The sequence below is a fragment of the Microcebus murinus genome, chromosome 16, assembly GCF_040939455.1.
Source record: "Microcebus murinus isolate Inina chromosome 16, M.murinus_Inina_mat1.0, whole genome shotgun sequence".
In the NCBI taxonomy this organism is placed as follows: domain Eukaryota; kingdom Metazoa; phylum Chordata; class Mammalia; order Primates; family Cheirogaleidae; genus Microcebus; species Microcebus murinus.
This window is the reverse complement of record NC_134119.1, coordinates 65,653,628-65,671,222: the sequence shown is the minus strand read 5'-3', so window position 1 is coordinate 65,671,222 and position 17,595 is coordinate 65,653,628. Positions and strand designations below refer to the sequence as shown.

Sequence of the window (17,595 nt, the reverse complement as noted above, 5' to 3'; positions counted from 1 at the left end):
GGGACAAGGGCCGAGGGCTGCAGCCTTCTGGCCCTGGAACGCTGGACAAGGCCACGCGCCTCCCTGCCCCAGCCACCCAGGCAGCAAACCCTGGCACTTGCCCCAGCGTGCCGTGGGGACTGGGCAGGACAGCAGGTGCGGATCTCAGGGAAGCAGAGCTGTGAGCTGGGGGAGGGAAGCGGGCAGCCACCCGGCCACCCGGCCACCCGGGGAGGCGCTGGGCCCCGGCGGGCCGCAGCCGGGAGGAGGCCCCCTTCATTTCTCTCAGGTTTGGTTTTTTACAAGATTGATTTATTAACTATGATACATATCACATAAGGCCTTTTCAGTTTTTTACACCATTCCCATGGAGACAAGTACAATACTTTGTAGCAAATACATGATTTTAAAAAACAAAACCAAACGAAAACACCTCAGTCAGAGATGCCTCAGCCTCAGGTTGAGGGCCGGCCATGCACTAATCAGGTTGGAGCCTCAAAAAACCCACGACGTGTTTAAAAAAAAAAAAAAAGTCTGGAAATTAAGCAAACATTCCTAACACCAACTAGAGGATGTGCTGGTTAAAGCCCCTAAAATACAAAGAAATAATTGTTATACTTTCTTTACATACAGTTCTCCACTTCTGCTGCGAAACAGAATCTTGGGCACACAGCCAGACTACTAACACATTTCAATACCATTAATATGTTTTTGTTTTTCTCAGGAAACCGAAAATATTTGTTAATTCAACATATATAAAGATCATTTAACATGTGAAAATACAAGTACCAGAAAAATAAGCTGGCAGCAGCACTATTCCAAATTTTCAAACAAGTTTTATTCCCATACAATTCTGAGACATTTCCTTTTGTTTTTTTTTTTTTTTCCTTAAATGTACATAGGGGACATGATTCTTTTTAATGCAAACAATAACTTACGCCCTGTCTCGACTACAGTGAAGTGCAGCATGTCCGTGTCCGTCTGATGGGGGGAGTGGAGGCAGGGCCTGGCTCGAGGGACCTTCTCCAGCAGCGCAGGGCCAGAGGTGACCGGGTTCGCACTCTACCTACCCAGCAGCCCGGACTCCGCCCATGCCCAGCCCTTCCTGCGCCACGTCCCATCCCCTGGACACAGCCCGAGCTTCGAGGCAGACGCCCCCACGGCACGTGAGTTATGGGGTGACTGAACACCGGATCCCCCCGGCAACTCACCCGAGGCCCCGCAGCTGCCCTCTTGGAAAAGCAGCGACCGGCAGAACCGGCCCTCCACGGCGGGGGCCTTTCTCTGCCACCGATCACTACTTTTTCTAGCCAATGCCCCCAAAGCAGTGCCCTTCTTCTCACAGGAGGGGACAGGAGTGGGATATAGCTGGAGATGACATCTGAGAATGAGATGCTGCAGCCGGACCCGGACCAAGGCCCCCCTCCCCAAGGCCAGCAGGAGCGGCCCGCAGGGGTGGGGAAGGAGGGCTCCTATGATGTCATCCTCTGTCCACTGTGCAAAGACAGACGTTCTGCCGGGACCGTCTCTCCCGGCAGCACACTTCCTTTTAAGCAGGAAGAAAATCCAAGGGAAAATCTGTGCAGCCGAGAGAACAGGAAACAGGAGCTCTGAAGCTCCGCGTTCCTCCTGCAGACGTCTAGTGACGGGAAGAACAGCGTGACAGAATGCAGAATGCATGCTGTGAGACACCCAATGGGCGACACAAGCCATGCCACCTAACCTTGGCTCCCCGTCCTCTGTGTCACCATTGGGTGTCACAGAGCCATAGGCAGTCTTAAGCCCACCATGGAGGGCTGCCACTTCCGGCGAGCATGATGTCTGTGCTTCCGCCGGGCGGGGTCACCTGCTTGCCCATGTGGACGAGGCCAGTGCCCGCCACCCAGATGTGAGACACGTGCCGCTCCCCTGGGAAAGCACGTTCCAGAGCGAAAGCCCCGGATGAGGAGAGGGGTGGGCGTTAGTCTCTGCGTGGGTCCCATCCAAGTGCCCCTTTGGTCCGCATGCTGGCCTGTCTAGAAGCGGGACCCAGGCCCAGCGCTGGCGCCACTAGCAATGACAATTAGGAAACAACTGACACGTCCTACAGTCAGTCCCTCAGCCCGGAGAAGCGGGCAATGAGCCTGAAGAGCTAGTGAGCAGGGACGAGAGGAGCCCTGGAGCTGCCCGGGCACCGAGCCCTGGCAGGCCTGGACAGCGGGCTGGTGCGTGTGGCCCTGGCTCCGCCCACGCTGGCTGACGGGGGCGCTGTCACACTGGGGCCCCCCCAAGCCTGGTTTCCGGTCCTTTCCCAAGGGTAGGGTACAAAGCACAGGGGTCCTCACTGCGCTGCCCTCACACACCCAGAGCCATCGCCGATGACGAACACACACGTGCAATGTCAGGGGTGGCCCGGCCCAGCGCGCCAGCACCAGGTGGCGGAGTATTAGCCCGGGCATCGGGCGGGGACTGGGCTACTTTTCCCTCTGTTCACACAGCGATGGCCCCACGCCACCCGAGTGGTTTCCCTTCCACCCCAACTCCTCAAAGGGCTGACTGGGTAGTGCGACCAGAGAAAGGCAGAGGTGAAATGGAGCAATTTCTTCATCGGCTGCGGGCTCAGGGTGGGGGAGTCTGAAACGAGATGATGTCCGCCAACCTCAGCCACAACTAACCCCAGACATCCCCTGCAGCCGAGCCCAGACCTGCGGCCAGGCACAGATCACCGGAAGAGAGAAAGTCCATCCTCCGACATTTACACAAAACACGCCCGGGCCTCAGGTCTCATCCGATTTGTGTTTTTAAAGAGGCGGCAGAGCGCGAGAGTAGCTTAGTGTTTCCATGCACCTTCTCCCCCAGCGACAACTGGAGACAGCCCGCCACCCGGAGACTGCGGCGCCCGCTTGCTCAGGCCGCTCCCAACATACCACAGATGCTGCTTTTTAAAGTGCAAAGAGCCCCGAGCCCAGGGTACCTTAGTGTCAGGCTTCTTAGCTGCAGAGGCCACTGCCCAGCTGTGAGCATGAAAATGTCAGGAGTGGGGGCAGCCACTGTCTGTCGCAGCCCAGCAAGGCCGCAGTGCTGGGGCAGAGTGGGGCGTGCAGAGGGCAAGGGGGAAGACCGGGCCGGGGTGGTGGGATGGCAGGATGGCCCCATGAGGGCGCCAGGGGGCCGTCAGTCCTCCACAGTGCCCCCACCCAGCCCCCACCCCACAAACACCCCTGCTAGCGGCTTTCCACAGCTGGTGTGCAAGGATCCCACCCAACACCAAACACGCTAACCCACGCCCCAAGGGCACCCGGCACCCCCACCTGTCCCCACCCGCAGGCGCGCACGCGTACTCCAGCGGCGTTGCCGCGCATGCACTGTGTCCCGCCCGCCGCCCCGGCCCTCCCCGCCAGGGGCTCCATCGTCTTCTTGGAGAAAAGGGGATCTGATGACGAGACCTAAGTGGGACCCCGACAAGCTCTCAGGCCACAGCCCTAGGCATCCCAGTCTTGCTGTCACAGAGACAAGGGCCACCTCCCCGCCTGCCTCGCAGCAGAGGTGGGAGGGGAATGGAATCTTGAGGTCTGTAGTTTTCTTTCTGTGGTTTCTTCCTTTATAATTATCGGAGGTTTTTTTCCATTTTTCTTCCAGTGTTCCTTTGTGTTAAGGGGAACGTATGCGGAAGCGTGTGTGTGTGTGTGTGTGCGTGCATGCGTGTGTGTGTGTGTGTGCGCGCGCGTGAGCTGGATGGAGAGGAAGCCACGCTCGGTCCAGGCATGACGCTGTCCTTCTGTTGCTGATGTGCGGGGCCGACGCCCTCCGCATGTACCTTGGGGGGGCAGGGCCATGGCCTGCGTGTTCGAAGGAGGTCACTAGCCAGGCTGTGCTCCCTGTTGCGGGGTGTGCGCAGAAAAGACGGGCAAAATCAACGGGAAGTGTTCTCTTCAGGGGCTGCCGGCCTTGTCCTGGGCAGGCCCGAACCTCAGACCATCCTCCGCCCCCGGCAGAGGCCAGGGCACTGTCCCAGCGAGGGGCTCTGTACAAGCAGGGTGGACGCCCTGAGGCTGGTGTGCGCAGACAGGCGGGCAGGCGGGGCAGGTGGTCCGGGGAGCACGTGGAACCTCTGCCTGACTAGTTCAGTCCTCGAAGGGGTCCGAGTCAAAGCGCAGGGCCCACGGCCGCTGCCTGCAGCCAGCCCCGGGTGTGCAGCACCGGGCCAGGGCACCTGACAGCCCCGCCTGCAGCAGACCACTGGCTGGAGCCCGCTGAGGTCTTGAGCACGCGATGGGGAGAGGGGCGCTCGCCCCGCCCTGCCCCAGTGGACGCGGTTTTGTTCAAGGCCGGATGCCACCCCACCAAAGAGAGAAGACCGGTTCTCCTGTTGCCCCCGGCCTCAGTGGCTCACAGCGTGTGTTCAGCTTGAAGCTGGGAGGGGAGCAGTGGCTGCATGGGGGACTGGGGGATGGGTGGAGGCGACTGGGGGGGCGACGGCTGACCTGTGACAGGCGTGGAGGTGAGGAAGGGGACGGTGGAGGCCATGGCCGAGGGGGAGCTGGGCATGGTGCCGGGAGGCTCGCTGATGGGGCGATTGTAGAAGAAGAAGGGGCACTGCTGGATGAAGAGTTCGATGATTGTCTGATAGGTCCGCGTGGCCGTGAGCGCGTCCATGGTGCTGAAATCGGGTCTCATCAAGGTGGGCCAGAAGCAGATGGAGAGGTTCTCGCTGGTCATGAGATTCACCTTGTTGTTGTGGCTGACTCTGCAGGTGACACCAAACACATGGTCAGATCAGTGTGGGACGCTGGCCCATCATGCTCACCATCTTTGTCACCCCGGCCGTGCACCTGCCTGCCTACCCTCCGCTGAGAACCTGGGCGCCACTGCGAGCAGAAAGGTCCCCGCACCGTTCTCCGCGCCCCTGCCCTGCACTGGGAGTCGGACCGAGGTCCTCTGTGCCCGCTCCGCTCTGCCCACGTGGCCCCATGTGGCCAGGCCCAGGGAGCGGCCTGGACGCCCTGCACAGGGGAGGGCCTCACAAAGCCCTGGGGGTGGGGGGACCGCCTCAGGCTCACTCACCCGACAACCAACATGGGTGACAGTGCTCTGCCTGTGCAGAGAGGGAGGGAGTCTGTGTGTGTCCCAAGCCAGATGTTCATAAAATACCACTTTGTCAACAAATGATTCTGTGCATGAATACACGTGGAAACAGCTGAAAGGGCTTCCTGCCTGCAGTGGCTGGCACCCACCGGACGGAGGCTGGCCTTTGCCAGTGCGCACCTGTCTCAGCACCGCACCCTGCTACATGCTAGCTGGAGAACGGGAGTGCCGGACAGAGACTCTGGGGGGCCCTTAGGTGTTTCGATTCAGGAGATTTCTGGGGGCATCAGCACCAACCAGAGGCTCTTCCCTCTCTGCTAGCGTGGGGAGGGGCGGCTCGCAGGCTCTACACAGCGTCCCACGGCCTTCGAGCCCTGCCGGAGCTGCCTGCACTGTCTGATGCTGGGCACACTTGGGGCCATGGCTCCCTCACACAAAGCCAGGCTGGAAGCCTCATGATGAGCCAAGATGCTCCTCTTTTTGGCGGGGAGGGGACAGGGTCTTGCTCTGTTGCCCTGGCTAGAGTGCAGTGGTGTCATTGTAGCTCACAGCAACCTTAGACTCCTGGGCTCAAGCGATCCTCCTGCCTCAGCCTCCTGAGTAGCTGAGACTACAAGTATGTGCCACCACACCCAGCTAATTTTTCTATTTTTATAGAGACGGGGTCTCATTCTTGCTCAGGCTGGTCTCAAACTCCCGAGGTCAAGCGATCCTCCCACCTCGGCCTCCCAGAGTGCTAGGATTATAGGTGTGAGCCACTGCGCCCGGCCCCAGGATGCTCCTTGTGCAGTGAGCCAGCTGTGCCTGGGAGGAGGCTGACCAGCACCCCAGGCTGACCTCTGACCCACTGCTGCCAGGCTGAGGATGGAGCCTTGTTCAGCCTCATTCTGCTTTTCTCCAACCCTGGCTGTCATGTTTTAGAAGGAAAAACCAACCAGAAAGCCCTGCAACCTACTTGTTTAGGTGAGAGATGACATATTTGAAGACTTCGTGGTTTTCCTTTGGAAATTTCTTTAATACATCCTTAAGGGCATGTAACTTCTGCTCCCGGTCGTTGATTTCTAAGGAGAGAGAAAACCAAAGTCTTTTATGGGGCTGAGGCTGGTGGGTGTTCTGGGGCTCAAAGCAGATACCAGACAATTGGTGGAACCAGTGGGCTAGTGGCCCACTTGGGACATGCTCGTTTCTCTGCCCAGGGCTTTCAGATGAGGCCAACCCCACTCTTTCCCCCAAAGCTTGTGCTCTAGGCTGGCACACCTGGCAGTGGCATGGGTCCAGAGGCAAGGCCTACCTCCGTGTCCCAGGCCCCCACTGAAGGGCAGCACTGTGTGCCTGGGGCTTCCTAGCCCCCACCACCCGAGAAGGAACAATCCAGAGTGACTGCACCATAAAGAACACCATTCTTTGCTCATCTTGTTGCCCCTGGAGACAGGCATCCCTACCCAGAAAGCCTGCTTGCTTCCTGACCGGACAGGCGGCTGCTGCCACCCACCCACGCCAACACGCCTTTGAGGGAGGGAGTCTGTCATGAGACCAGGGCTCTATCCTTTTCCTAGAGACACAGGGACCCTCCATACATCTCTCTGCTGGAGGAGCTGATGGAAACAGTGGAGGAATTCTTATGCAGTTCATCAAAGGCACCATGCACCCCCTTCCCCCGCCGCCCACACTTCGCCCATCGCGGAATCCTAACGTCCTGGGAGAGGGAGACAACTGCCCTGGATGAGGCAAGTGATCCACGCCGGCCCGGTTCAGTCAGTGTCCAGTGTCCAGTGTACGGCAGGGGCTCTTATCACCCCGTTTTGCGGATGAAGGGTCTGACGCCGGAGACATCTCGGAGCAGGGAATCAAGCCCTGCCTGGCTGGCTGCAGGGCCTGCGCCCACGGCGCTCCCCATCCCTGGGCGGGTCTGGCCTGCCTTGGCTGGGAGAGGTGGCCCGGGCTGGTGAGGCGAAAACGTTCCAGACCCCACCTGGAGTCACACTTTTTTTTTTTTTGAGACAGAGTCTCGCTTTGTTGCCCAGGCTAGAGTGAGTGCCGTGGCGTCAGCCTAGCTCACAGCAACCTCCAACTCCTGGGCTCAAGCGATCCTCCTGTCTCAGCCTCCCGAGTAGCTGGGACTACAGGCATGCACCACCATGCCCGGCTAAATTTTTTTTTTGTATATATTTTTAGTTGGCCAATTAATTTCTTTCCATTTACAGTAGAGACGGGGTCTCACTCTTGCTCAGGCTGGTTTTGAACTCCTGACCTCGAGCAATCCGCCCGCCTCGGCCTCCCAGAGTGCTAGGATTACAGGCGTGAGCCACCACGCCCGGCCGCCAAGACACTTTTGTTTGTGCATGGAGAGATATCCCTAGTTTGCACTCCAGGCCTCAGAAAAACCACAGCAGGGTCTCATGAAGGAGATGGCAGCTGTCTCACAGCTAGCGGTCATGCGGGTAGGTGGATGGCTGCTAGCGGGTTTGGGGACATGGGATCGTCTGAGATGGAAGAAAGCGCTGGGCCCTCGCTCCTACCTACACACAGGCGCACACTCCTGCCCGAGTCCCGGAGTTCGCCAACTCCCCAGACTGCGTGTTCTCCAGGAAGCCCGTGGCCTCCTGGTTAAAAGCCTCTACAGCAAATGATAGGCCCAGAGGGTCACAGCTGAGAAGGAGCCACACGAGGAGTTTGACATGAGCTAGGCTCGGAAGGACAGACAAGATGTCAGTGAAGGGGAGGGCTGGGCAGGGAGGAAGGTCTTGGGGCGGTCCAGAGCCCAAACCCTGACTCAGGTGGTCCTGGGTACAAATCCTGCCTCCCAATCCAACCGGCTGTGTGACCCTGGGCAAATGACACCTGAGTGTCAGTCTCCTTGTCTGTACAAGGGGTTGATGACAATGCCCCCTTCACTTAGTGACATCACACAGGCAAATGAAGAGCTCACGGTCAGACAGAGAATGAACACGTAGGGGCCAGTGTGACCTAGAGAAGTCAGCGGAAGGACAGGCTGCAGAGAGGGAAGCGACAGAGCTTGAGGAGCTCCCCTGGCAGCCTAATGAGGATGAACACAGGTGAATGTTTGGACTTCAGAGTGTGACTTGATAAAAGCAGCATTTTAGTAACATTTTTCTGTTAGAAATGACTAAAAAACCATGGGAGCTAATTATGCGGAGCTATGATTAGATTCATTTCTTTGAAACCAAATTTTTTTTTTTTGAGACAGGGTCTTGCTCCGTCACCCAGGCTATGTTATGCTGCTCTAGCTGGTCTTGAACTCCTGGGCTCAAGTGATCCTGCCGCCTCAGCCTCCCAAAGTGATGGGATTACAGGTGTGAGCCACTGTGCCCGGCCTCCAAGATTTATTCTAAGGGTTCAACCTCAAGGATATACTCTAGTCTCTATGGCCTTGAGTTTTAAAAGCCTTTACTGTTATATCTAAACAAAAAGTTTACTTAAAAAAATAAACTGCTGTAGGGGAGGACAGGAGATTGTATTAGAAAACACAAGAAGCATGTGTGTGGCTGAGAGTTTCACTGGATAAAATAATCATGCCTCCTTCTAGATGTGAGTTCAGCACAAGAGGGCACAGGTCTCTCCGTAGGTGCCTGCACGACACAAACACAGCTGTGTTTGTTTTATTATAATTAGGCACTCAAGTGGCAGCACCTTTACATAAGAGCGGAGTCTCACCCGGTCTTCCTGGCTGGAGGCAGGAAACGGGGCTGGCAAAGTCACTGTCTGCCAGGGATGCCCTCTCCCCTTCCTGTCTGAAGAGAATCAAGGAGGGGTGTTTCCTTTCCTTCTTCCTTTAGGGGCCGGAGGGATGAGGGGTAGGAGTTACTGAGCCTGCTTAGATGATAATTCATGGACCGTCCTCAAGAATTCCGGCAGCCTTCTCCACGCGGCACTTTAGGCAGTGCCTAATAAGGATCTAGATGGTTTGTCTTTTTTTTCTTTCCCTTAGAGCCAGGGTCTCATGTTGCCCAGGCTGGTCTTGAACTCCTGGCCTCGAGTGATGCTCCTGCCTCACACTCCCAAGTAGCTGGGACCACAGGCACGAGCTTTCTCCCCCCTTCCCTGCTCACTGCTTGGTCCCAGTGCTCGTGAGTACGAGAAGCAGCAGGAGGTGGGTGGCAGGAGGGGGGAGGACATCAAGGAATCCTTCCAGTCGAGCCTGGCTCTGTGTCTGTAGCACTGAGAGCCACCTCAATCTTGTCAATGTGCTTTTGACTCTACTCACCTCCTCGCTCAAGAAAAACTCACCCCAACCAGTGCCTCTTTGCTGAGACCTACCTCAGGCCTTTCCACACCATGAAAACGCCTGCGGCTCTTATTTAATAGATGGTGCCAGGATGCTGGCAGGACGAGTCACAGCCACTTTCATGTGTCCCTCACCAAAGCTTGAGTGGAAGGCGGGCCTGGGTGTTACCCATATGGTGGCCAAGAAACCCATTGACGAGGCTGAGCCAAGGCCACAAGGCTGTTGACAGGGAAGCCGGAAGGGGACCCAGGCCCGCCCTGGGGCTGCAGAGCGCCCTCTGCCTGCAGAAATCCTTTCTGAAAGGAAAGGGGCTGGGCCCTACAGCGCGCAGGCCTCACTAGCCAGGACCCCCTATTTCTGAGCTTAGGGGCCAGTCAACTGGGACAGCAAGAAAGGCTCAGGGGAGGGATTTTGGGGCCAGCTGAACTAAGACAAAGTCTGGACACAAACTAGCCAATTTAGAACAACTGAGACCTCAAGAACTCAGGAGGAAGGGGGGGGGCACCAGGCCCTTAGGGACTGGCAAGTCACATCTCTCACAGCTCAGATACACCAGGGCTCAAAAGGTAAAAATACTGGTCCAAGGTCACACAAATTGGGGGCAGGGACCATGATCCCAAACAATGTTTTCACCCTGGCTGTGTCACGCTGGCACCCAGGCTGCCAACCCAGTGCCTGGAAGAAGACTCTGTAGGCTGTGACCACCCTGTACTCCTATGTCTCCCGAAGAGCAAAAAGCCTGGCTCAGGGTCGCAGCCCTCAGCAGCGCAGGACACGCCCGCCGTGAACGTCCTCCTCCCCCAGGGCCACACTCCAAGGCCGCATCGCACTCTGCCGGGCCCAGAATGGAATATCCAGGCTGGCTTTCCCCTGGAGGCGCGACCTTGCAATAACCCGTTCAGTGTCTCCTGTCCCGTGCACTTCTCCATCCACTGCCACCTGTCCCCGTCCACACAGGGCCTGGCACACACTCATATCTGGGAAAGTAATAAACCCTCGCTCAGGCGTGAGCGCACTGCGCCCGCACGCAGCCTGCCCGGCCAGACACGAGGAAGGCAGGATCCCGGAATCAGCAATGTCACAAGGCATCTTGTGAACAAGAGCCCAAAGCACAGCAAGACCTGTCTGCCCGGCGACCTTGGCAGTTAGTCATTAATTATCTCTAGCTTAAGATGTCTCGTCTTCACAAGGGAAGGGCAAGGCGATAAGCAGGTGGCCTGCAGCACGTTCGGGCCACACGTCCCTCTGACTGTCTCATGCAACCACTGGCCTTCTCCCCAAAGAGACGGACTCTCAGGAGCAGTTACAGGGGACTCGAGAGGACTCTGGAGCCTCTAGTCTGAGATGGGCCAGCTGTAGGACCCACCCCTTCTAGCACAAAACCCAAAAAGCAGGGCCTGTGGGGACTGGCTGGACCAGAGAGATTACGGACAGGTTAGGGACAAGGCCGTCGTGGGAGGAAAAGCAGAGAGACAGGGCAAGAACGATTTTGAAGGCTGGGGTGAAGTGTGGGGAAGACAAAACGGGTGACATGAAACCTTTTTCTCTGCCTCCTGAAGTCAGCTCAGGTGCCACCTCCACCTTCCTCAAGTCCCCTCCTTCCTCTCTCTATCCTCACTGGGTGTTTTCTGGTTGAAGCTCACTGTGTACTGAGGGAGGGCAGGTACTTCAGCCCCAACGCGCCACTCCCTATTGGTGTGACCCTGAGCAGTGTCACCCACGAGAGCCTCTGTTTCCTCTTCTATAAAATGGAGATAAAATACTATCTACCTCAAAGACCACTGTGAAAACTAGATCAGCTGTGCGAATCGCGTGCCTAGCAGAGAGCTGGGCCAGGCCCCCGCGAGCGCAGTCGGTGTGCACTGTGGCTACTGCTGCTGTTTATTTCTGAATCTCCCATACATTTATCATGAAAAACAGGTAGGAAAATAAACTGATGAATAATCACAAAAATCTCTGTTTTGTGGGTGTACCTACAGCAATGTTCAATATTGTGAAATTCGGGAGCTAATAAAACGATTTTTGACAGTGATCCTTGATATCTGTTGTGCTGGGATTTGAAACCAGTTCCAAGGCGTGAACACTCACAGACACAACGGCTCTTAGGCATTGAGTCGAAAGAGCTGGTCAAGTTGATGTTGCCATGGAAACCCAGCCAGTCTGGGAAGAGCCACTTTGGGGCACGACAATCTTTGTTCCATAATGTCCCTTAATGCTAACTTTTGCACTGCAGGTTATGTGTGGCTCAATGCACCCCCGCGACATACACAGCCCCGCCCTTCATCAGCTGCTTTGGCTGGGAGAGGTGCCGTGGCGGTGAGATATGCTCCCCTCCCGGCCCCTCTGTCAGGTTCAAGACAACGGAGCCCCAGCTGACGAGCGTGGGGCACAGGAAACACACAATGGGAAGAGGAAGCAGAGAACCTCCACCCTTTTCCAGGCCACTGCAGTGGCAGCAGCAAGAAGCCACATCCTCAGCAGCGGAACCGCCGATTCCCTATCAATAGCACCTCCCTCTCCTGCTCCCCAAAACAAAAAGATGCTATGTCAGCAGCTCTTGCAGAAACAATGGGATTCTGCTGGGTGCCGGGATTCCACAGGCCTCTAGATGGCGCCAAGTCAAGACAAATGTGGACAGGAACCCAGGGCTTCCGGCAAGTTGGGTACCAGTCCACACCTTGCTGTCTTTCTAGCTTCTGCTCAGAGACAAGCTCAGGTTAGGGTGAGAGAAAGCTGGCTCCGGACAGAGATTTCCCCTGGAATTTCACATCAGGGCCAGCCTGGAGCCTGGGGGAGAAGTGACTGCCGGGACACCTCTATGATCCGATGGCAGGATCAGGGGTGAAGCCTGCAACTGTCCCTGACTCTTGTCTTCAGAAGGCAAGGCAGCCCTGTGACAGTCCCAGGAGTACCATGCTCTCCTGCCCCATCCCCGGTGGGCTCAGGTAAGTTAGGAGCTGCCAACAACTCCAGCCGGTTACGGCTGTGGACAGAACAGAGGGAAGCTGGCACCAGGCTGTGGCAGCAAACATCATGGGAAACGCGGACCCTGGAAAGGCGCCCCTGGGGCCCTGCAGCGTTTAGGCTCTGACAGTGGCACCTCCACGGTTCAGGTAGGGGCTTTCTCAGCACCTGTTTCCCTTTGCTGTCACTAAGAGTCAGTAACCCAGGATTTAGAGCCACACCAATCTGTAACCTCTCTAAAATTTCTGCCGACACCATTAGCCCTGTGAGTAAACCGTGCTTGTTTAAAACTCCCTCTTCTGCCCTGGGCAGAGACGAGACGAGACTAAGGTCCCTCCCGCAGCCGCACAGCGATGGCGGCTTCTGGGTCTTGACCTGCCCGAGATACAAAGTAGGAAGGCTGTTGTGGCTTCAAAGGGAGTGAGTGCCACATGCTGGAAGCTGAGGTCAGGCACCCTCTGTGGCACCACACAGAGCCCAGGGAAAGGCTGGCCATTGAGAAGGGTCACCCACACGATGGACAAACACCTCTGAGAGAGAGGCAGGCCAGGGCAGGGACAGCTGACAGGGCAAGGTGGAACGGCATACAGAGGTGGCCATTAAAACCAGAGGTGTTAATGTGCTGCGGCACCAACTGATCACCTGGCCACTGGAGTTGTCCCTTTCCCTCCAGAGGCTGGCTGCTGAAGAGACTGTGGCCCTAGACCACATGTTAACTTCATAGTGACAACAGTAGCAAACTACAGGCAGGGAAGGGTAAGTTAGCCATAAGCAAAGGAGCAGACACGCAACTCAAGTCTGACACCACCAAAACCATGTCCTAATGACCAACAGTTTTTGGGGAAACCTGCAATTCTTCTTGGAATAATACTCAGATAAGCATCTATGGTCTACCAAAGTTGGGGCCCAATTTGCAAGTCATCTTGTTCTCCCTCCCTCTGTCTTTCAAACCTCGGTTCTAAGAAGCAGAGTGTCCATTCTGAGGACAGGACCCATTCTTGGGTGCCATACCTGTCTCCCTCAATGCACCCAATGCAGGGCCACACTGGCTGCCGGTACTCACTGTGTGCCTCCACCAAGTCAATCTGCATGTTGTAGGGGACCAGGGGGTCTGGCAGTTCAGAGAAAAAGCTCTTCATGGCACCAGCCACAGTGTTCACTGTAAAGTCTTTCTCTGCCAGGTCCAGGTTGTGATCTGAAAGGAAGTCGGGAAAGTGAGGCCAAACCAATCTAAGCTTCGAGAAGCCAACAGGAAACTTGGGGCTTGGGAGAAGCTAGAGAACCATCCAAGACCCACGGACACTGCCCAGGGATGACCTGGAACCTGGGCAGGCACTTGGGACTGATTGGGATTGGAGAGGTGGTGGCACCCTTGGGTACCAACGAAATGAGCTGCGAGATTGACGCAGATGTAGGCTGACACCAAGGTCTCTTTCAGGGGTTGCAGAATTGCCCCCCTCAACGCCCTTCGATAAGGGGTTGTACCCCCTACACCCTGATTTTCCGTTCCCTCCACTTCCCCTCATCTGGCTTTGACGTGCTACAAGTTCTTCCTTGCTCCTGCCCCATCAGGGAAAAAGGGAGGCGGCTCTCCTAAAAGGCTGGCTTACTTCTCAGGTGGGTCACAAAAACGCCACCGACTGTCTTACCTGCTGCCTCCAGCCTTGTCACCTATGGTGGGAGGGCAAATACACTCATTTTTCTCTCTTGCCCCTCCTAGCCAATGGCACACTGACTGTTGTCTCTTATTTTCTTTCTCTTTATATACTTTTATTGCATTTCTATCTTTTTTTTTTTTTTTTGAGACAGTCTAACTCTGTTGCCCAGGCTAGAGTGCCGTGGCATCAGCTTAGCTCACAGCAACCTCAAACTCCTGGGCTCAAGCGAGCCTCCTGCCTCAGCATCCTGAGGAGCTGGTACTACAGGCATATGCCACCATGCCTGGCTAATTTTTTCTATATAGTTGTAGTTGGCCAATTAATTTCTTTCTATTTTTAGTAGAGATGGGCTGGTTGCTCAAGCTGGTTTCAAACTCCTGACCTTGAGCAATCCTCCTGCCTCAGCCTCCCAGAGTGCTAGGATTACAGGCGTGAGCCACTGTGCCTGGCCTTTATTGCATTTCTGATTATGAAGAAATCATTTATTGACGGCCATGACCAATTTCCATTTCTGGGGATATAAGCTGCTCCAGATTCTTGTGTATGAACAAGTGCGTCCCCAGTGTAGGGCTCTAGCCGCACTGTGACCTCGTGTCTCCTATGCCACAAGACTGACAGGTGCTTCCCTCTCTTGTGTGGTCGCCTCTGCCCATTGCCAGCGAGCTGGGTCTGACCGTGGTGCTGCCGGGTGCTAGCGCTGCCCGCCAGCCCGTGTGGGCGCTGGGGTGTCCATTCCTGGCTGCACCCCGAGGGCCCAGCCACATGCCGCGCCGGGCCCTGCTGTGCTCGCCTCCCTCCCTGGACGCTGACAGCTGGGAACCTGCGCTGCTCTGGCTCTTTTGCTTCCAGCGCAGGTGGACGTGGCTTCTCATCCCACGGGCTGGGCACTTCTAAGAGGCAGAGTGTGGCCACCTGGCCACAGGCCTCTCAGAGTGAGCTGGCCTAGGAGAAGGCAGTCCCTGCTGAGAGCCAGCGTACCTCCCGGGAGTGTGGCGTGGGAGTCTGGGCCCTAAAGCTCAGCCCAGCTCGGAACATGCCCTCGCTGTCTCCACGCAGGCCCCGAGGAGGGCGGCTGTGGTTACTTGGGGGCTCTGGCCAAACAGGATCAGCATCTCCACCCAACTCTTGTGTCCCATGCCCATGACTGCCCCTGCACGGCCCAAGGAGGTGAACCCCTTAAGAGGGGTTTTTACGCACAGCGCGAGGGGCAGAGCAATCGAGCATGGCGTCTGTGGATGGTGGCGTCGGGCCTGCTGCCTCGACGGGGATGCTTGCCCTCCCCCATGGCACCGTGACGGCAGAGACAAAGCTAACTGGGATGACACGTGGTCTCTTTCTCGGTCAGAGCTGGCACCTCCTGGCTGTGGGTCTGTGGGTGGCAGGAGCACCCCAAGGCCCCGGGGACAGTGCAGCTGTCGCGTCTGGCCGCCGAGGCCTGGCCGGGCTGCGCCCTACCTTGATCGAACTGTCTCTGCAGACTCTCCATCTCCGACTTGTTCCCGCTGACCCGGTAGATGCCTTCGGTGCTCAGCCCTGTGGAGAAAGAAGCAGGCGGCTTAGGAGCAGGAACTGGAGGGCAAAGGAGGAGGAGGCTGGCCGCAGGCGAGCAGGGGAAGCCAGGGAGATTCCACGAGGCACCCACCACGACAGGCAGCAGGGCTAAGCACACTTTCGGATTTGATTTTCCCAGATGTGCCTCCATTTTCTTTTTCACTTAAGATTTAAAAAATACTTGTTTTATAGTAAAAATTAAAAGAATATACAAACAGCTAAAAATAACTTCTGTCCACATTTTTTTTTTGAGACAGAGTGTCACTCTGTTGCCCCGGGTCAGAGCGGTGGCATCAGCCTAGCTCACAGCAACCTCAAACTCCTGGGCTCAAGCAATCCTCCTGCCTCAGCCTCCCGAATAGCTGGGACTATAGGCATGTACCACCATGCCCGGCTATTTTTTTCTATATATTTTTAGTTGGCCAATTAATTTCTTTCTATTTTTTAGTAGAGATGGGGTCTCGCTCTCCCTCTGGCTAGTCTCAAACTTCTGAGCTCAAATGATCCTCTCACCTTGGTCTCCCAGAGTGCTAGGATTACAGGCATGAGCCACCATGCCTGGCCAATAATACTATATTTTAACCCACCATTTTCACTTATAAAGTACATTGCAAACTTATTCTAATCATCAAATGTTCTTACTCTTTGACAACATTTTTTTGGCCAGGCACGGTGGCTCACGCCTATAATCCTAACACTCTAGGAGGCAGAGGTGGAAGGATCGCTTGAGCTCAGGAGTTTGAGACCAGCCTGAGCAAAAGCGAGACCCTGTCTCTACTAAAAAATACAACATTTTTTTAAAGACACCATAGTATACAATAACTTTAAGAACAGTCCTGTTGTTAAGCATTTAGAGTTTTCCAAGTTTTCATTGCTAGAAATAACTCACAATTTTGTTTTCTTGGCAACTAGCAAGTTTAACAGATTCTTGGAAATACGTATTTTTCTACTAGAGTAGTTCTTATTTACTTGAAAGAGGTTTTTGAATATTAAGTAACTATGTCAATGTTATATACATTTTTTTGCCCTTTTGTTATGTCTTCTAATTTATTTTACTGAATTTTTTGACGTACATAATTCAAAAATTTTAAGTTTTCAAGACCAGCCATTTTCTTAATGATATCTTCCTCTGTTTTTATGCATAGAACAGACTTTTCCTATTGCTACATCAGATATTCTATTCTCTCCTTCTATCATTAAAAAAAACACATTTAACTCTGTGATCATTCTGGAAATTATTTGGTATACAGTGTGCACGCAGTAAGGAAAAAACCAGTAGTAAACATCAATTAAATAAATTACACAGAAGAATATAAAGCATCAAGTGAAAGACTGATACCCCCACCCCGTTTGCAGAGGAAGGCTATGGCGCTTGCAGTGGATTTAAGCACTGTCTACTGAGTCCACCCTCCTGGTCCTAGGGAAGGAAAGTCCACTATGTGTCACCAAAATCACGGGTCTAAAGGATGGTGACATCACTGCAAAACCAAGCTGGGATCTCACGGCTAAAGCAACCTCAGGTCCCTTCTGAAGACCATGGCTTTGAGCAACTGCGACTCGCGGAAGGGGCGCCGCCACTGAATGCCAGACGTAGCGCGGGCAGCGGCCAGAGGACTGGGCCCTGCCGTCGATTATGCTTCTGAAAGGCAAGTGTCTCAACGCCAGTTATCACTGCAATTGCTGCTTCTGGAGAGGAGGCTGTCAGGCAAGATAAAGCAACCGGCCTTTTTCTGGGGTCCCAGACTGGTGGCGGGTGGACGCTGAAGAACACAGGCGCAGAAGCCCTCTATTCCCTGGCTTAAAAGCTGTTCATTGCACAGAGGCCCTTCACCCCAGAGAGTAAGGGGTTAATGGACCAGGCCCAAGGACACCCTACAGTGCAACGCTTAGTTATAAAGGAGCTGCCATGGAAGTTGTGCCCTGGAGAAGCGTGGACACTTTCCCAGCCTGAGTGGTCGCCGTGCTGTGCGCTGGGGACTTTCCCACACCAACCTACCATTCACTTGCTTATTAAAGGAATGATGATTAATCCTCCACGCCCTCTGGGAGGAGCCACAGTGGGCAGAGCACACGGATGGGAGAAGCGAGGTTCAGAATGGTGAGTCCTTGCCCCAGACGACATAGGCACTAAGA

At 55.2% G+C, this 17,595-nt stretch overlaps 1 protein-coding gene across 1 annotated transcript in view; it reads right to left on the bottom strand.

Annotated features, from left to right (window-relative positions):
* Positions 1-269: 269 nt before the first annotated feature.
* ARHGAP35 (Rho GTPase activating protein 35) overlaps positions 270-17,595 on the bottom strand; it is a 126,119-nt gene continuing 108,793 nt past the window's right edge. The window contains exons 4-7 of the mRNA XM_012761507.3: positions 15,367-15,444; positions 13,317-13,448; positions 5,999-6,104; positions 270-4,705 (exon numbers count right to left, since the gene is read on the bottom strand). Coding sequence (XP_012616961.2) covers positions 4,348-4,705; positions 5,999-6,104; positions 13,317-13,448; positions 15,367-15,444 — 674 coding nt within the window. The 3' untranslated portion in view covers positions 270-4,347. The remainder of the gene's footprint in view (positions 4,706-5,998; positions 6,105-13,316; positions 13,449-15,366; positions 15,445-17,595) is intronic.